The sequence below is a fragment of the Peromyscus leucopus genome, chromosome 7 (assembly GCF_004664715.2).
Source record: "Peromyscus leucopus breed LL Stock chromosome 7, UCI_PerLeu_2.1, whole genome shotgun sequence".
NCBI lineage: Eukaryota > Metazoa > Chordata > Mammalia > Rodentia > Cricetidae > Peromyscus > Peromyscus leucopus.
In genome coordinates, this window is record NC_051069.1 from 93,725,363 (window position 1) to 93,746,240 (window position 20,878).

Consider the following 20,878-nt stretch of genomic DNA (forward strand, 5'->3'; position numbering starts at 1 on the left):
GACCTGCCTGGACTGAGTCTACCAGGTCAATCTCAGAAAGCCATACTCTTATGTCCCCAGAACACTCTTGCATTTCTATCCATGGACCTCAGTCTTAAGATGCCTGTGTGGAAAATTGTCTTCATCAAACCGCCAAGGGCCATCTTGTTTGAGTTGACCTCCAGTGGCATGTACATTAGCATGTAATATGCATCCCTTGATGTGTATTAATGTCTTGCTTTGGCCCTGTGTTTCCTTAATGGAGAAAGTGAAAAATGTGCTTAAAATCAAATTTCCCACCAGGAGATATTTGGATATTGGGCATGACCATTTCCTATGAAACTAAAGACATCTGATATGTCAGCATGGAAGGACATGAGGCCTTCTGTTGTGCTTTTTGTTTTACTCCGACAGTAAGAAATGTAGCCTTTCCCAGTGTGGTAATATACTTCTGAAATTTCCAGGTGGGCAGTGTTTGCCTGTATTTTTCTCGTAACAGTTGCTAATAGCCCTTTGGCTCAGTACCAGGTGGATCCAGATCTGACTTCTTTGAAGTGTTCTCATATTAAAGATTTCTTTTGTTCAACTTTCTTCCCTTAGTCATTGCATAAGACTCCTTTCTGACTGGTTTTATTTTTAAACAGGAGGAATGGACTTTAAATCTATTGTGCTAGGCTTGGAATTTTTTCTTCAGTATGTTTATTAAGTAGAAGCTTTATGGTGGCTGACTTCAGAGAATTCAGCCCTTCTGCAGCATTAATTATTCTCCTTGTAGGTGAGGTGTTTTCCTACCATCTTGCTCTTGAAACTCAATTACATAACAGTGCATGAAGCTCAGCAAACCTCAAATCCCCAAGGGTGGTTTAGCAGGTATAAAAGGAATATCATTAAAGCACTGGGTACTGGGTTAGTGATTGGAAGTAGATACGTATTAGATCTACACACACACACACACACACACACACACACACACACACACACACACCGTGCCCCCCCCCAAAAAAAAGAAAGAGAGAAAAAACTCATCAAAGAAGAAAGTAAAGGATGTGATGCCTCCCTGGCTTCTGGTTCTGACTCTTGAGGAATCCCTGCTGTGGAAGATCCGGGACCCATGCTCCCCTCACAAGAAAGTCTTCTAACTTAGCCCCCAAGATCCTCCCTTGCCTACCACTGGGTTTTTGTTTTGTTTTGTTTTCTTGGGCTAATGAGGAAGTTCTAAGGCAAAGTCTTTCAATCTTTCCAAGGACCAGGAGTATTTTCTTTTCCTTAGAGCTGTGACTAATCCTCTATAAGCTAGGTGAGTCTTTTATTTATTAGCAATAATACTTTCTCTATTATGTGCTAGATGCAATGTACAACAGAGCCTGGCTGGACACAGCTATGAGGAGACGAGGGAGTTTGTGGTTTAATGAAGGATTTCAACCTTCACTTTAGAGAACACTGGCTTGTCTAGATCTATAGCCCCACCTGTGTGGAACTGACTGTGTGTTGGAAGGTTTTCTCAAAGCTGTCATGAGTTGCTAACAGCTTCTAAATCAGGAAGAGATGGAAGAAAATTTGGCTTTGTTAGTTTGATTTTCTTGAAGTAACTTTTCAGAAAGTGGAGCTTTGGCCCAGTCTTTTTCCTACAGAGGATGGGATGAGCCCTACTCTGAATTCCTTCTTTGCCCTTGACTAAATCTAAGAAGAACTGAAAAATGCAAGAACAAATCTCAGTTGTGTTCTTCCTAGGAGAGAAAACAAGCAAAGGTACTTGGCACGAGAAGGCCATGCCTTCTCCCAAGACCAATATTTCATAGCACCACTACAGCAAACAATTTGCTTAAGAAAGGTCTTGCTTGTTGCCTACTCAGGGATCTAGGTTCTGGAATTGTTAGTAGATGTTTAATATTACATATAGTTATTACATTATATTGATAATTAGAAAATCATGGGCTTGGGAATCCCATAATCCTCTCTGGTGATAACATTTATTCTGTCTTCCTAAGATTAGAATAAGTAGAATAGGTAGTATGTAAGTATAATACAGCACCTAGGATAGTGCTAGCCCATTACATGTGTCGATAAATGTTAATGCCTCCCTTCCTCTTAACTAGAGTGCAGTGCAGTTAGAGTTAAGATACAACACACCTGAACTAGTGATGAATTCTAGTGATTATAGAAGAGACCAAGACAAACAAAGGGTAGATGTGCTGCATACAGCCATGTCTTATTGACTTAAATGTGTGGATTATCCAGCATTGGCTGCTTATTGAGCAGCCAGTCAATGAAGAATATAACGATGGGGCTGAGAGTTCAGGGCAGTCAGGGTCGGATGGCAGTGGGGATGTAAGAGATCAATACACCTGGGCACCATGGTACGTGTCCACAACACTTAGAAGGCTGAAGCTAGAGGACTGCCATGTGTTACAAGCTAGTCTAGACCACATTGCAATTTCTAGGCCAGTCTGGTCTATACAGTGAGGCCCTGCCTAAGAAACATATAAACAAAAAAGATCTTAACACAAGACACATGGTCCCTTTGAGTTCAGGAAGTAAGAAAAGACATGCAAATAACTTGTTGATGCTTGTGTATATGCTTAAGGTGGAGGGCACAGTGAATCCTATAAAGAAAACCATACTTTGTCAGGTAGCAGCCTACCAAGCTCCCCTGGGCCTTTTGATATCTCCTGAGATTCTGGGTTGTCTGTGTTTGAATCCTGGCTCTAATCAGCAGCATCGTCTTGAGTGGTACTTTTCTTCAAGGTGTCTGCCTACATGAAAAAAAAAAAGAGGAATAATCATCTCTTGCTTCAAAAATAATTTTAAATTATGTATATGGAAGATCCTTTCAGCCAATGATTGGAGTTGCCAAATTCCTCATCACTCACTATTCCAAGGAAACAGAAAATCACAATTAGGGGGTAGGATATGTGCAAATTCCAGGTCCATTTTACTCTTGGCTATCAAGTTCAGTTAAAAAAAAAAAAAAAACAAAACCTTAAGGGAAGAGACAACATGCTAATGAGCAGTGAACAGTAAGAACTATTTCTTCATTTTGATCATCCATGCTATTGTATGAGTCAGCGCTTGGCTTGGCCACATGTCCTAGTGAGGTTAAGCAGGCTTGTGTTTCTCTTTCTTCTTAGATGGATAAATAAAGCAGCTTCTTTTCTATTTAATTCCAGTGACAAAATGTTCCCAGCTTTTGGGTTTGGTGCCAGGATACCCCCAGAGTACACGGTGAGTGAGCAGAGGTAGGATCTTGTACTGCGCTGTGGAATTTCATCTCAGCAATCTTGCTCATGCTTGCTTTGTAACTATGGTGGCCCAAGAGTGCAAGGTGCTTGTTAGAGCCTGCCTTTGACAAAAACAAATGAACGAAAAAACAAGTTCGTGGTGTTCTGGGTATGTATTTAAGGGTCCAGTTACAGGGTTCTTTGGTTTAACTCACTGTCAATATGGTGAGAGACTGAGAATACAGCCCAAACCATTGCATTCCAGGGGTTCAAACTGTCCTTTCAGATCTCCCTAAGGATTGCCAATGCCAGTGTGTTTAGTATATAACTTGGGTAGACAAAGGAAGATCTTTTGATGTTAAGAAAAACTTGAGATAAATAAACCAAGTAGGGCATCTGGCAGTTAGCCAACTTGCCTGGAATCTGCCGAGGATAAAGGGACGGTGGGTACACACCAGCTGTTTCACCTGTGACCTCCCACTCAGAAAGGAGGTATCTGTCTTTTAATGGGGTGACCTATTTTTCAGTACTCAAGAGACTCAATGGTCAGAAATACCTTTGAAATGGAATTTTCCATGAAATTCCAAGTGATTTAATAAGACTGTCCAGATGCTAGAATATCCTATTTCTTTTATCAGATTTTAGGGGGAAGAAAAGAGCAATCCGTGTATCATCTAGCCTTATGCTTAGGCACTGCTAGGCAGGGGAGTTTGTGATGGAAGATTACAGGCTATATCACTTTATTCATTTTTTCAGCAGTAGAAGGCATTCTGTTTCACCTGTGCGTACATGAAGATGCCCCTGCACTGTAATTCTGTGTATCAGAACGATCCTTAAATGTCAACAGCTTAGCCAGTGCCTCTATGAGCGATACCACATCTATCAGTCAGCTTCAGTTAATTGAGTTCTTATTTTTTTAAATAAGTGGATACAAGTAAAAGCTCATTCAACTTTAACCCTTCAGTCTGGGGCCAGCTGAATCTAGAAATGATCTGTAGTTACCTTTTTTTTTTTCTTTCTTTCTTTTTTATATGCTCTACTTTCCCCTCCTGCTAGCATTGATCTGATTCTAGAAAATCTTCCTGTCACCTCAGCTCCACAGGGAGCTGAGGATTCACCCTCCACCTCAGGTTGATTGTATAATGCCTTAAAATTGTACCTGCTGCTTAACTCACAATGGATGTGATGCATTTGTTTGCAAACCCTAAGCCTCCCTCCCCCCCACCCCTGTGCCTCCTTACTGGATTCGAATTGTAATTCCCCTTTCTTCCTCTTTTAAAATTTTAATCGGTGTCTAGGTCTCTCATGACTTTGCAATCAACTTTAATGAGGACAACCCAGAGTGTGCAGGTAAGTCATAACAGGGAAGAAAGCCAGCCAGCGTCTCAGAGCCTGACGCTGTGCACCTCTCCAGGTTTGGTTTCTCTCTACTAGGGCAGCAGATCAGGTGTGAGTGTCCACAGCACAGAAATGGGCCCTGGGACTCCAAATAAGCCCACTGCTCCACAGGGAACGGACGGCTATGTTATAGAGCGGGGCAATGCACCCTGAAGACACAGAATGCAGGGAGAGCTTAAGCGTTCAGTAAAATCCTGGGTGCCTCTAGCCAAACTAAAGTTAGTCAATCAACTTTAGTTAAGGGGTTGATTAAAAATTCATTTTAATTTTTTAAATGGGAGAATGGCCCATGATGGACCAAGAGCTTCTCAACTTTTCCTGAGTTTCCTCTCAGGAAAGAGAAAAACCCAGAAATCACATGACATTTCCAGCACACTGACCAAGGTGATTTTGAACAAATATCTTCATGGTTTTGTGCAAGAAAGAGCTCAAAGGCTTGAAACTTGGTCTGGCCCATGTTACTTTGTTTCCTCCTGGCCAGAAATACCTACACGATTTCACAAGATAATGACGCTGAGAGAACAGCGATAATTACCATACATTCCGCTTTCAAATAAGTAACAAACAGCCGAGTGCCTTGGAGACTGGGAAGGCAGACATTTTTAGAGAATAAATGTCCATGTTTCTCTCCTCTTCCTTATTGAGGAAGAAGTGGGCTACACAATAGTTAGTTGAGATGTAGTGAAGGGTGAACGTTCTGAATTCTTTCACAAACTTGGCATTTAGTGTCCAAGACTATGATAGCAATGGCATTGGATCTGAACATAGTAACCACAAAGACATGATCTATATTATCCTAGTATTCCTTCCCCATCACTCAACCCAAGTTTATTATGGTTTAGGTTCCTCTAGTCTCCAGACATCCCAGCCCAGCTGAAAGCCTGAGCTTGCAGTTCAGGGAGACTCTGCCACAAAACAGTAAGGTGGTTTCCCATCACAGGAGACTGCGGTACCTACTCTGGTGCTTATCATTTCACACACTTGAAATTCAACTGCCTGATAATTTTGGAAAGGAAATCAACCTTCCTTATCTTAGGCAAAGGGTTGTGTGCCAAAAGAAAGATGGAGCTCCTATTCTGCATCACTCTGCTTCTGCTCCACGCTGTGAAATGATTTGGCATCTACCTTTGGGATGACAGGCACTGGTGTTTCAGGCTGGCAAAGGTGGGTGGAGTGTTTTCAATAAGGTTGGGAACCAGTGCAAGGCAAAACAGAATTTGCTTGTCCAAAGTGTCCCCAAGCTGATTTGCAGTGTATGATGACTACAGAGAGCAACTTCAGCAGTGACTTCTGTGAATCCCTATGGTCAAAATCAAGAGCAGTGTGCTGCTTTGGTACCAAGAAGGATAGAAGGATGAGCTGAAGCATGAGAAAGCAAAAGTCACACAGGCACCAACAGCATCCATGTGAATAAAATGGATTTATAATGGCAATTTACTTATAACGGTCTTCTGGGGGCCAAACTGTAATGTGAAACATGATCAAAACCCATCACATTTGAATAACAGTGTGGGCAGAGCTACCTCTCCCAGAAGAATCCCAGCCTTTTTCTATTTCCTGAACTCATGCAACCTCAGGGTGAATGCCCTTCTTTAAAGGAGTGATTGACATCGGTTCTATCATATCTCCCCACCTGTGAGCATTTGGCTGTTTGCTTGTTTACGACACGCTTGGTGTGTTCTCAACATGGCTACAAGTTCTTTGGGGGAATACAGAAGTGAGTGAGTCATGATTCTTGCCTTCAAGGAGGGTAGTATCTGGAGAGATGGTCACATGTGCACATGACAGTTACAGGCAACCCAGGTCATATTTACTTTAAAATCAGCAACATGATCAAAAAATAAATAAATAAATAATTAAAAAAAAAACAGACCCTAAAGCCAACTTGCTTAGTGGTTCTTTCAATTCAAAGAGCTGATTTTATATACTAAGTCTGCAACTTATTTTTTCTGGGACCTGGGGCAGATTGTGTAATTTCTCCAAGCTTCTACTTCATCTATAAATTGGGTGCCGTTTCTGCCTCCTTAAACTATGGTGATCTAATAAAGGCTTAAGTGGGGCAAAGTTTGAGGAAACAGTTGCTTTTGACTTGACTCTGTGATTTGATTTCATTGGGGGAGGGAAGGCAAAAATATACTGACCTAGTACTCTCTTTTGCCTTAAGAACCTACATGTCTCTATACCCTGTGCCTGTTACCTTGGGGTTTTGTGGGAGTGGATGCCTCTGACTCTTTTGCCTATTCCTGGGAGCCTTTTCCTCCTACTGGGTTGCCCCACCCAGCCTTGATATGAGTGTTTGTGCCTGGTCTCATTATATCCTGTTATGCTGTTTGGTTGATATCCCTGGAAGCCTGTCTTTTCTAAAGGGAAACAGAGGAAGAGTGGATCTTGGGGAGAGGGAACAGGGTGGGCAGAGAACTGGAAGGAGTGGAGGGAGGGGAAATTGCAGTTGGGATGTATTGTTTGAGAGAAAAACAAATAAAAAGAAAAAATAACCTATGTGTGATATGGATGAGGACTGTTTGGACAAAGTTAAAGTTTTATTTTTGTGAGTAGGCAAATCCATTTGAAGGGACTATGGAAGTGATGATTTCTCAAATCTCACTTTAGGAATCCAAGGAGTTGTGGAAGCCTACCAGAGCTGCCTTCCCAAGCTCCAGCTTTATGGGCCCACCAACATTGCTCCCATCATTCAGAAGGTTGCCAAGTCAGCTTCAGAGGAGACTAACACCAAGGAGGCTTCGGTAAGGAGAGGGACAGGTCACCTGTACTGGGGATTTACCCTGCCTCATTCGGATTTGGTCATGATACCCATTATAGTCTGACAATCAATTCTAGTTTTCTTTTGTTTTGAAGTTGATTTAGTATTTATTTTTATTAGTTTATTATCATTTATTTTATATCTTGCATTTCAGCTGTATTTGGATTATTCAAATCTTGCTGTCATTGGATAGCTAGGTTCTGGTTGTGCCACATTGCCCTTTCTGTTATTGATTATGGTCTTACACTGGTGCTTAGGCATCTGGATTTGGGATGATTATAGGTTTAGGTATTGATTTTTGCTTTTGTCTTTGTTCAATGGGTGTTTTGTCCCTTGGTTTCTGTTTTTTCTTTGGTCTTCTGGCCTAAGTGGTCAAGGGTTCTGATGACTGGCCAGTCTTCAGGCCAGTAGGGTGTCTCTGCTGGGGATTTAGGGGCCTTGGGTTCCAAGATTTTGCCTGGCTTCCAGTAAAGTGTTCTTCTTCAGAAGTTGTAGACCAGAATATGGAGCCCAGCAGAGAGGGTGCAGTCTAGGGTTGTTGGGCTGGCTTTGAGGAATATTAGTAGGCAGTGGGTGGTGTCTTACCTGGGGTCCCTAACACCAGCCTGGCCTCCAGTAAGTCCTAAGTCTTCTTCCAAAGTTATAGACCAGAATATGGAGCCAGGGGAGGGGTGTAGTCTGAGGTTGTTGGGCAGGCATTAAGGAATGTTAGTGGGCAGTGGGTGGTGTATTACCTGGGGTCCCTAGGGCCAGTCTGGCCTCTGGTAAAGCTATTGGGGCTGTGGGCAAGGAGGAGGGCCACAGGATGTGCCCTGGGGGTCAGGGTCTGGGAGTAGGGCAGCTCAACTAGGAGGGAGATGACTCACCTGTTCTTCCAATTAGTGTGGACTGTGTCTGGGCCCGTGGAGTCTGCTGGAGCTGTGGGGAAAGGCTGACCACTAGGAGGAGGAGGAGGTGGAAGGGGTTGGGCAGTGGAGTGAGTCTTGGGGGAACAGAATCCAGGGGGTGGGGGCAGGCAGGCAGGTCAGCACTGGTGAAGACTGAGCCAGAAAAGTGGAATTCTGCTGGAGTTCCAATTCTAACTTTTCTAAATGCCTTAATTTCCCTATCTTCAATCTATTCATCTGAGAAACAATGGAGTTATTTAAACCCAAATCTGCCAGGATGTGAAGAAGCTCAGTGTTGACACACGTGTCTGCCCCTTTGCCTGAACACAGGCACTCAATAGTGGAAGTCACTATGTTCACTGAGTTGGGTCAGACTTACCGCCTGTCCCAGGAAAGAAAACCTAAGTCCAAAACCAAGCTTGTCCTCCAGTATAGCCAGACTAAAATAAATAAAGCAATAGTTGAAGGGCTGGGGAAACACTCAGTGTAGAAGAAAGCTTGCTGTGTCACCATAGGAAAGGGGATTGAACCCACAGCACCAATACAAAAATCCAGGCGTGGTTGTGCATGCCTACAAACCCAGCACTGACTTGGGAGTGGAGCCATGCTGATACCTGGACTGGACTTGTCTGGCCACCTAGCCTAGCTGAAACCTTGAACTTCCAGGTCAGTGAGAGACTCTCTCTCAAGACAAGATTAAGTGGCGAGTGGCAGGGGAAGATACCCAATATTCTGCTCTGACCTCCACCCATATGTGTGCACATGAGTGCATGCCCCCTCACATTCCAATAAAACACACACACACACACACACACACACACACACACACACACACACACCATAAAAAAAATGATGATTCAACCTCATGGTGATGAAGTACAGTAATACAAAATACCACAACAAATATTTGCTTCAGTTGTTTGGGTTTTTTGTTCATTTGTTGGTTTGTTTTTTATTTTTTAGGGAAAAACACAAACCACAGCTACAAAGCCAAAACAAAATTGGAGCCTTTCCTTTGACATGTTAGAAGAAAATTTACATTACCTTTCTTGTGTGTTATTTAATGACGTCAGCATATTTCCATCGAGTGTTATGATGTTTTTCAGATGGAGTAGACACTACAGCTGTCTGAAAGCTCTGTGTAGCTGAAGTGTGGTTTCCAGGATGCCACATTTGCATAAAGAAGATCACATTCGAGCCTTATCTTGCAATAATCCCCCTGACCTGCTCACACTGCACCCGTGTTCCCTTGTCTTAGGCTGGATTGAGGACCACATTTCTACCAAATGTCAGCCACTACTTTTGTGCACTGGAACACATCCTCTCTTGGTTATCCAGAGACTGAACCAGATGTGGTGATTCTGTCCTGCATCCTCCCTCCCTCCCTTATGTAGACATTCCTGTGGTATCTCCCATCTAATCCAGAGCTGTGCCTCCTTGGCCCTACTGTGCCCTTCAACAACTGTCCCTAGAGTTAGAACTCTGTGCAGTAAATTCATTGAAAGCAAGCGGCTTTGCTTGTCTCCATCTCTCCCCCCACTAGTTCCTCCCCACAAACCTGTGGGAGTTTCTTCGCCAGCATCCCTCTGAAGACTACACTTTTCAAAGTTAGACATTCTATCCTCTTGTCTCACTGACCACTCTGTTGGCCTCTATTTCTGCTTCTTCCTCTCCCTCCTCCCCACTTGCCTCCTTCTTCTCCTCCTCCTCACTTCTCAATGCTAAATCTCCTCTGCTCTCTGTCTGGGGTGATCTTGTTCATGGTCGTGGCCTCATATACCTCCTGAATGCTATGATTCTCAAATATGTATCATTAACCCAACTTGCCTCCGAACTTCAAATTCATCATTCAACTGTTTATCATTATTTTCATCTGGATGTTGAATAGCACAAAGGAAGGGTCCAAATCAGAGTCCTTGGTTGTCTCCATCAACCTAGCTTTCTCCTTCAAACCCTCTCTCTCCTCCCACCAGTTCCTCCCTACAAGCCCAATGGGCCTTTCTTCCCAGCATTCCTCTCTTCCCAGTCTCTACACTACCATCATGCAAACGTTTCTTAAGCTATGACTTTGAAGTAATCTGGGTTCCGTGGCTTAACTCCTATCTTTTCTTTTCCTCCTTTCCTGGTTCTGAATGACACACAGCCTTAAGTTAAAACCACAATAAACCTTCATTGCCTCCACATTTTCTGTGGATCAGAGATGCATGCAGAGCTCGCTGTGTGACCCTGGATTAGGTCTCCCAAGGTTGCAGTTAAGATACTGGCCAGGGATGAGGTCCTTTAAAAGGTGGCCAGGGTGAAAAATCTGCTAATAAGATGTCTTGGCCACATGCCTGCCATGTAGTTGCTGGTTTCAGTGACATAATTTGAAGACAAAGAAAGAGTAATGGTAACTCAAATTACCACAAAAGTCTCTCTCTATTGTCTCATCATATCCTGCTGATTACACAGACCATTCCAATTCAGTGTGAGGAAAGAAAACAAAAGGACATTAACTAGGAAGTGAGGCTGATTGGGTGCCATCTTGAAATCCTGCTAACACACTCCCGCATCCAACTGATCAAGTTATGACACTAGTCTATCTTCAAATTATATCCCAAGTATTACTACTTCTTGGTACCTTTGTGGCTACTGTCTGTTCTGGGCCAACAAATGTTTTCACTTAGACCAAAGCAAATTCTAAGTGGATTCTATACATCTTTCCCCAGTGCATCTGTGCTTCGTGCAGAAAGAAGACTGATTGATCGTTTGAAAACATAATTAAGGGGTTGGCAGCATAACTCAGTTGTCAGAGTGCTTAGCTATCATGCACAGAGCCCTGGGCTCAATCCCTAGAACCACATAAAGTAAGTCTGGTGGAGGACACCCATAACACCAGTATTCACGGAGTGGAGACAGAGGACTAGAAATTGAAGGTTATCCTCAGCTGCATAGTATGTTCAAGGCCATCCTGAGATACTAAGTTCTGTCTCTCCAGCCCCCAAAATAGATTGTTTTGAAAATGAAGCTAACAACACATTGTTGCCAAAACTGGGCAAGGGGAACTGAGAAAGCCTGTCTCCTCTCCTTTGTTGATAAGAATATCAGAGCAGTCTTTAGAATTCTTGCAGCTTAGTTTTAAGAGTAGATGCTTTCAATCCCCCTGGGATATTAGAGCCTACAAAAATAAAGGGCTACCAGCACAGAGACAGATGTGGACTCTGTGCTAATACAAGCCAACATGAGGTCATAGCCATCACTCACAACCCCAGGGCCAGGTGAGTCTGCTCTTAAAGAGACTGAGATAGTCAAAACACAGAACCACCATATGTAAGACGCCTCTACAAAACTAAAACAAAAATAAACAAGTGGGTAATTGACCCCTCTTGGCTGTGTGGGTGATTTATCCTTTCTCTAGGGGTATCGCCTGTTGTTGGACACTGTGGTCTGGAGTCCCTTGTTATTACTAACAAAGGGCATGAGTTTAAACCCCTCTGGCAAAATGTATCAGGGGATCTTGCAATAGGATTTTTCTCTTTGATATTGTAGAATTCTCCTGGGGTAAAAATGTCCCTCCATAGACCTCAGGTATATTCATAGATGATGATATTTCACACATAAGCACTTTCCCGGCCTGACTTAGGAATGAGGTGTTGTGACAGCTTTATTTGGAAATTTCCATCTGGTTCAATACAGTCATCTGTAGCTTATTAAGGTTCATACATTAAGCCTGGAAGAAATAGATTCTAGATTGTTCACACTCTTTTGACTCCAGAGAGTTCTTAACTTTTGTTGCTATTGGGAGTTAGCTTGTTTATGTCCATTCTTGTTCATGTACTAGTCTTTGTAATGCTGAGGACCAAACCCAAGACTTCACGTGCCTGACCAATGAGCTAATACCTAATTGGGAATATTGCGGAGACTGTGAGGAAAGTTCTCTTGGGTTTGGCCTGTGTTCCATCTCTCTAAACCTCTTCCCCCCATCTCACAGTGAAGCCAGCAGTGTGCTTATGATGGACAACACCCACACTCACTTCTACGTGGGTCTGCAGGCACTGGTGGGTACAGAGTTTTTGCTCTGATCCCCATCTCAACTGACCCTGTGGCAGCCTCTCCACATGGATAGGGAACAGGGAAGCTGCAAATCAAGGACCAGGATGCCTTTCACATTCGTACTGGGAAAACCATCATATTGACACATGACCAACCCTGCCCCTCTCCTAGGACAGCTTTCCAGCATCATAGTCCAAAGGAAATGCAATATAAGTTCTAGATACAATTTTAAATGCTGTAGTAACCACATTTAAAAAGTAAGAAGAAATGAGGAGATCCATTTTTATGTACTTTATGAATAATGAAATCCCAACTAGCCAATATATTGTCATTTGAGCATCTGATTCATATAAAATTATGAATGAAATACTTTGGGTTTGTCTACTAAACTTTAAAATATTTGTATTTTACATTTAACAGCATCTCAATTTGGGTGATGAGTTATCACAAACCTTTGATCTTTATTTAGCAATTATAAATTGACAGATGAAAATTAGTAATTCTTCAATTTGATTTGTTCTAAGCATACTTTAAAAAATGTTCAATAGCTGAATTGGGTAACTATTTTTTTATTTAAAATTCAGCTCCTCTCTTACTCTGGCCAAATTTGAAAGGCTCAATATTTTCATGAGGTTGGTAACTACTACGATGGACAGCACAACTGTAGATGTCCAAAGATCCTCAAGTTGAAGGAGACCATACATAATATTTCTCGTCTTTTGAGAAATGAAGAAGCTGAGACCAACGCATATAGAATATTCCAGGTCTCACAGGATAAGGCTTGGAAGGCAGCTCTCCTGACTCCCAGTCTTCTGCTTTCTACCTACCCTGAGCTCTGTAATAATCAGAAAGATTATTATTATTATAATTAAGCTGCAATTGCTGTGCCTCCATTCATCATGACCTTAAGCCTTTAGGGCTACCCTGCAGAGGCTCCAAACGTGTCTGTTGTTGACCTGAAGCCCAGATCAGATACATATTAGCTGAGAACCTGGAAAGATATGAAGGCAATGAGGCTCTTGAGGTGTTTCTAAAGTCAATAGGAAGACAGAGAGAACAGATAGGCTGGAAGGATGGGAGATCGTCTAGCAGGTAGACCCTGGAAGATGCAGTGTCCTAAGTGGAGTGGTGATGAATGATGAGCAGCTCTGGTTTGGCTGTGTACAGTATAAACTAAAGTGAAGTTGATGTAAGGGTTAGCAGACCTGGCGAAGCTCAGGGTTTGACAGTCCAGGAGTGTAGACAGAACTGTCATCCCAAGCCAAAATCACCAGCCTATTTGGGATAGTAACCAAAGCTATGGATAAGAATAAATAAATATTAAAGGAGACAGAACTTTTGGGATTGGTGGAGGGTGGCTTGGAATCTACTTTGGAGAGCCTTTGAGGAAAGAATCCTACATTTTGAAATGTGAGTCATCAGGGACTGACTCAAGAAGCTTTGTGTACAGAAAACACAAACAGCCTGTCTTTTTTGTTCAATGGATTGGGTTCTTAATTTTAGTTTTATGTATAGGATATTATTTTTATTAGTAAAATTTTATCTTTGTGCATATTATGTATGGAAATGCTGTAATATATGGAAAATGCTTCAAAAATAATGCTAAGTAGGTAAGTGTGGACAATAAATAAAGCAAGATTGACCATATGCTGATAATTGTTGATGCTCAGTAATGAGCCCACAGAAGTGCCTAGACTATTATGTTTTTGCATTACATTTTTCTTAATAAAAAAGTTAAGGAAACAAAAATGTCTATTGTCCCTCCTGCTATGGTCGCTCTGCAAGGAGGCCACCTCGATATAGATATTTATCTGATACTGTATTGTCATTTTCTCCCCCACCTCGTCCCTCATCTTCACCTGTCATCTGACTCCTGAAGCAATACTTCATCCTGCTGATCCTGACAGATGGTGTCATCACAGACATGGCTGACACCCGGGAGGCCATTGTCCATGCCTCCCACCTCCCCATGTCAGTCATCATCGTGGGAGTGGGCAACGCTGACTTCAGTGACATGCAGATGCTGGATGGCGACGACGGAATTCTAAGGTCACCCAAGGGAGAGCCTGTCCTTCGAGACATCGTCCAGTTTGTGCCCTTCCGGAACTTCAAACACGTATGCATAGACATCATGGGGGCATCCTCACATCTCCCTCATGTCCATCAATGTTAGTAGTGACCTGTTATTCTTGAAGCAGTATCAGCAGACCCTGTCTAGGCTGAACAAATGCTATCGAAGGGATACACAGATCATAACTATTTGGTGGAAAGGAGCATATATTGAGTTATAGATAAGAAGTCGTGGTGACTACAGTTGCCAAAATTTTGCCAATGCTTGTCTTCACTCATGGAGTTTAGGACCTCTGGTTCCTTCAGGGTTGCCATAGACAGTTGGGCAGCTTGCTCAGGGGTACCTGAAAAAGGAGCAAGGATAAGTTGAAATTTAGCCTGGCCCTACCTGTCAGAAGATTGCCTGTCTGTTGTTTGCAGAAGGATAGACGCTTAAGTCATCTCTGTACAGTGAACAGCACTGGTGATTTAGTCTGCTCACTCAGGAACAAGATGATCAGGCTAAGTAATAACGAATATAAAGGTAGTGTAATGTGGTTGATGAGGGGAGAAAATACTGGAATGAGCTTGTCAAAGCAGACTGGTTTATGATCAAGAACATGCAAGCTTACAGTCTTTGAATCACTTCTCTGCTAGAGAGAAATCACCCATAGCCTTGGTTTGTACAGTTCTGGGTTATTATCCATAGTAAACAGTAAAGCAGAGTCATATTTCTCAATTGGCTGGAACAAACCCTCTAGATCAGTGGTTCTCAAACTTTCTGAAGTTGTGACCCTTTAATTCAGTTCCTCATGTGGTGACCCTCAACCATAAAATTATCTTCATTGCTACTTCATAACCGGAATTTTGCTACTGTTATGACTCATAATGTAAATATCTGTGTTTTCCAATGGTCTTAGGCAACACCTGTGAAAAGGTTGTTTGACTCCCCAAAGAGGTCATGACCTACAGGTTGAGAACCACTGCTCTAGATAATGCTCTAGTGTGATGTTGAGAAAGTTCTCATAACACTCTACCCACACCTCCAATTCAGGGATAATGATTAAGTCCTTAGATGCAGAAGTACATTGGAATTTCCACAAACCCCACCCCTAACGAAGCTGAGGTAGCCAACATGAAGTCTTCCTTCAGTTCAGAGATGCCCAAACTATGTCTGGGAGACCATGAAAGTATTGTAGATGGCCACAGAGAGTCTCCTGTATCCTTTAATTCGTAGGCCCTTGTAAACATTGCCAATAGTAGAGCACATCCCCAGCCCCTGCTTTTCACTACAGCCCTGGATTCTGCTCTGCTGCTTACTGCCACCATTCCAAAGGGAGGAGCCAGGTATGCGCTCCTAGCAGAAGGAACTACCCCAAGTCTTCAGTGTCCTCTATAGTTTCTCCTCTGTCACCTGTACCATGAAAGCACATGTGTGTGCGTCCCTTCTGGAAACATTCCTGTTAGCTTCCACAGCAGTCCCTCCCTATGTGGGGCTCCGTTGCTATTGAGTTCAGAGAGAGGGAGACACAGTGCCATACCATCCAATGTAGTGTCGTCCCCCCTTCCCCACTGGATGCTTATTTGGAAAAGCCATTCTGCTCCAAAGACTCTTACTCACATGAATTTGCAACATTCCTCACATCCAGTTTCTCAGCTGTGTCCAAGCACACCAAATACAATTTGGGCTGGCTCTGGGACCTCAGCCACGCTAGTACTAGCAATCTCAGCAACAGAGATATTCTCCTGTGCTCTCCAGGCAGGGCTGCCTGCACCTCTGTCTTTCTGTGACAGCCTTCCAGTGGTCATTCAGATCCAGCAACTGCTACACAACCTTAGCTGAACCCTAGATACCATGACGTGTCTAACCTCTGAGGGAAGGGACTGTGCACTCCAGAGCTCCCTGAATCTGCCCATTTTCATAAGGCAATGTGATCACTATTCTCTTTTTAAAGAGGGACACAGTGTAATTAAAAATCATTGAGCAGGCAGGAAATCAATGCCCTGCTGCAGAGCTGAGTGTAGAGGGCATCTTCAAGTAGCAGCAAAGGCTGATCTCACCACGAGATCTCGGGTCATTGCTGTGGAGGAAGAGTAACTGCCCCAGCATCCATCCCGTCTTCCACTTCCCCATGGAGAAAGTTTCTAAAGAAAAGTCCCCAAGGCTCCCCAAGCTCTCAAGTTGTCTGCCGTGGACAGCAAAGTGTGGCATCAGAAAGGCCTTGCATTTTTCTCATGGATGGGTATGCTGGGGCAGGCACAATTCGCTGCATCTGTGTCAAGTGACACTCTCTGCTTCCAGATGTGTTTGAGGCAGAGGGAAGGCTGTTCTTAAAGACTTTACTGGCCTTCCACACACAGGCCAAATAAAAGTAGATGTACCACCACCAAGTTGACATTAACCATCACACTCCCCATCAGATGACACACACAAGAGCAATGTCATCAAGCCATGAAAGGTGTTAACCTCTATCGAGCCTCCTACTAATCCTCAGATTCATGAAGTATTTACTGCCCAAGGCACACACCAGGCACATTGGCTCCTCATCCAGCATGGCTCCCAGAGAAGCCTGACTGGGGCAGCAAGGGAACAAAGAAAAGACAGACATACAGACAGAGACACATAGAGAAGTTGGGGAGGGTTGGACTTGGCTCTCTGGTGGAAGCCGCAGCATTCCTGAAGCAACTGAACAAGAAGATAGGTTTAGGTAATCAAGGTAGAGGCAGCCTCAGTAGGGTGCAGACTTCAGGCTGTAAATATGGTGTGGGGAGCTATGGTGGGCATTTTCTGTACACACTATCAACATCCTCCTTCATACCTGAGGAAGGCTTCGCCATCCCTCTGAGCCTCCCCTGGGGAAGGCTTTGCCATTCCCATGGGACTGAGGCATTGGAATCCTTTACATAGCCATACCCATGTCAACAATGCACATTGACTCAGGGGTCCTCTGCCCCCCCCCACACACTGAGACCCCAGTGAGTTAATAAAGCATGAGTCCAGGCTTTGGAGAATTTTCTAGAGACTTGCATATTTAGGACAAGCATATCAGCAGAAAATCCACATGCTAAGCAACCCATGGGTGGATGAGGATAAGTTACAGTTGTGCCCAGTGTGTGTGTGTGTGTGTGTGTGTGTGTGTGTGTGTGTGTGTGTGTGTGTGTTATATGTTTGAATGTATACATATGTGCATATATACGTAAGTAGGTATGTAAGTGTATATGGAGGCCAGGCATTGACCTCAGGGGCTTGCCTCTAGCACTTCCCAACTTATTTTTTGAGATAAGAGTCTCTGACTGAACCCAAGCTCGATGACCTGGCACCAATGAACCCCAGGGACCTGCTTGTTGCCCACCCCCTAACACCACAGCCCCAGCACTTCAATTAGAAGGGCACAGGAGTATGTATACCCAGAGATTTACATTAGTGCTGGGGACCCAAATTCAGGTCCTCGTGCTTGTGTGTCACCTGTATGCAGCTCCATGTTGCCCTCAGCTCATAGGTCTTACACCCTTCAAATGACTTCAGAGAGAGACACACTCATGGGGAAAGCCTTACAGCTTAAGCTAGGCATTGGCAGAAAAAAAAAATGAAGGATTTTTGACAGGGACTGAAGAGAGATTGGAAACAAGGGAATTGTCCCATGAGAGAATTGCCCCCAACCAGGACAAGGACATGGTGTCCCTCACGTGCTGTGTGATGTGCACTCCCAGCCTCTCTGGGGTGACACCGGCAGAGCACTGGGAACATTTTCACCTACCTTATCTTCATGGATTCCAAATTAGATTTTGAAAAGTATTTCATTATCCCAACTAATCTACTCAGAATTCAATAAGCCATAAATAAAAGGGAGATGAGGAGCGGATATTTCACACATATCAGTAACCCATGAGTTGCCTCTCCTTTGCTGCTCTACATGGTAACACAGTGCTTTAAAGCACATAGGCACATGTTTTGAGCTGTGTGGCTCTGGGCAGCTTATTTAACCTCTCAGTGACACCGACTTTCTGTAAGATAAGGCAAATGCTACAGATACATTGGATGGTAGAAGGGGGAGTTTAGGTACCATGCCCAATCCATGGAAATGGTTAGTGTATACTGTCTGTTATTGACAACGGATTTTGTGGTTTTGGCTTTTTTTTCTCCATCCAACTCTTGTTCCTACACCTATGTGCACGCACCAGCACAAATATGCAAGGGGGGGGGCTCCCTTAGGAACAGTCCTTTCTAATGCACTAGTGCCACTAACCACGTGTGGATATTTGCATTCAGATTCATTAAAATTGGGGCTGGAGACATGACTCATCCATAAAGTGCTTGCTGTGCAGACATTAGGACCTGAGTTCAATCTCTAGTATCTATGTACATGTATTCAGGGCAGACACATGGGATTGCATAACCTACTGGAGAGCTCATCCCTGGAGAAAATCAATTGTCCTTCTCTCAATAGCCATTAATTGCCTGTAGTTCTTCATCTAGGGACAGGGCCTTCTGAGATTGCCCCTGTTCATTGGCTTGTCAATTGGCATTGACCTTCAGCTCCTGTTTAGGCGACCATATTGTTGAGATTTAAGTAGTACAGTTCCCTCTCATATATAAAAGACACCGTGTCAACAGACCTTCTGGTCCACTGGTTCTTTTGTTTTGTTTTGTTTTTGAGACAGAGTTTCTCTGTGTAGCTTTTGTGCCCGTCCTGGATCTTGCTCTGTAGACTGTTGCTGGAGGGCTTCTCTCCAGGTTCCCCAAGCCCCGCAGTCCCACAATCCACTTATAAAATAATCACTCAGACGCTTATATCACTTATAAACTGTATGGCCGTGGCAGGCTTCTTGCTAATTGTTCTTTTATCTTAAATTAACCCATTTTTATAAATCTATAGCTTGCCACGTGGCTGGTGGCTTACCGGCGTCTCTACATGCTCTTCTCCTGGCGGTGGCTGCAGTCTCTCTCCCCTTCTTCCTGTTTCCCCAATTCTCCTTCTCTTTGTCCCGCCTATACTTCCTGCCTGGTCACTGGCCATCAGTGTTTTATTTACATAGAGTGATATCCACAGCACTTCCCTTTCTTCTTTTTTTAAAAGGAAGGTTTTAACTTTAACATGGTAAAATTACATATAACAAACAATTACTGAGCAAGAATTATAGTTACAATATTAAAGAAGATGTCCTATCTATCTATATTGTGAGTTTAAGGTATAGCTAACTTATCTTTTATCATAACTGAGGAAATTACGACTATCTAGTCTTCAACCACATCAAAGACCTGAGAAGGAACATAATGGTACCTGAGAAATGGTAGATGGATGCAAGCAACTTTCGGATCTTGCAGAGTAGACCAGACAGCTGGCAGCCTGGACATACCTAATGTTTTTCAGCATGTTGGTGCATTCAAATTGGCTACAGGCCTAGAGTATCTGACAGACATTTTCAGAGCAGGAATTTTAAGAGACCATCTTACCCTGTCTTGGCAGAGTACAGTGGTCGCTTTCATTGTGTCCGCTTGTCCAGAAGAGGAGCATTGCATTTGTACTGTCAGCCTCAGACAAGGGCAGTTCTTTGCCAGTAGGCATTTTGTGCAAAAGACAAACTTCAAATGGAAATGTCTTAGAGCCAGCATTCTTCTGGGATCAATTGTGCAGCAGGAGCAATTGTGTTCTCATGTCAACAGAATTCTAATTCCTTAAATAGCAATTATTAGGCTCAGACTATTGAACTGCTTGCCAGGCTTGTGCAGTCAGTACTAAAGGTCAGACCCAGGAGTCAGGTCCAGCTCTCTATGACTCAAGGTTAACCATGTACTTGACCTCAACCATTCTCTGCTGCAGAATCAGTACTACAGGGACATTCAAGATCCTGACTCCAAGCTAATTTTCTAACTAAATGACTACAGAACCAACTTCCATACCATCCATGCCAACTTAACACACACACACACAAACACACACACACACAACACACAACAAGCATGAACTCTTTCTTCAATGCCATCAGATGCCTTACTGTCTTTAGAATCATCAAATGCCCCTCCCCTCTCCCTTCCTTGAGTTTTAAATATATGCCCAAGTGAAATATTATTTCCTCTTGGAGGTGTGCTGTCTAAATAGAGTCTTGGAGGTATGCTTCTAAGATCACTTTGTCTCACACTGTTTGTGACTTTCTATAACAGTACACCTCAGATTTCAGTAGGAATCACCAGGGCATCTTGTTAAAATACAGGTCTACATTCAGGAGTACTGGCTTCATTCTAAGCATCTACACTGATAGGAAGCATCAGTGTAATGCGATATCTGTTGCTGGTGAGTGGCATTTACAGCATGTTACCTTGTAAGAATTGTTCAGTTTGGCCATGCTGAGTCTCCTAACATGATTTCTACTCTTTTGGTAGTTCCACTGCTTCTGGCATAGTGCCTGGAACATGTTTAAAACTGAGTGAAAATTAAAGAAAATAAAAACCTGAAGAAAAATTCATCTTCAGATGTGAATTTATATTTGCAGACCCAGAACAAGGACGTTGAGTGGACAAATGGCTGGGTGACCTAGGGAGTGAGACTAGCGGC

The 20,878-nt window shown here is 43.3% G+C and overlaps 1 protein-coding gene across 3 annotated transcripts in view; it reads left to right on the plus strand.

Annotated features, from left to right (window-relative positions):
* Cpne4 (copine 4) overlaps positions 1–20,878 on the plus strand; it is a 482,832-nt gene that overhangs the window by 460,145 nt on the left and 1,809 nt on the right. For all 3 annotated transcript variants that reach the window (XM_028869893.2, XM_028869897.2, XM_028869896.2), the window contains exons 12-15: positions 3,147–3,201; positions 4,496–4,547; positions 7,206–7,339; positions 14,155–14,391. In XM_028869893.2, the coding sequence (XP_028725726.1) occupies positions 3,147–3,201; positions 4,496–4,547; positions 7,206–7,339; positions 14,155–14,391 (478 nt within the window). The remainder of the gene's footprint in view (positions 1–3,146; positions 3,202–4,495; positions 4,548–7,205; positions 7,340–14,154; positions 14,392–20,878) is intronic.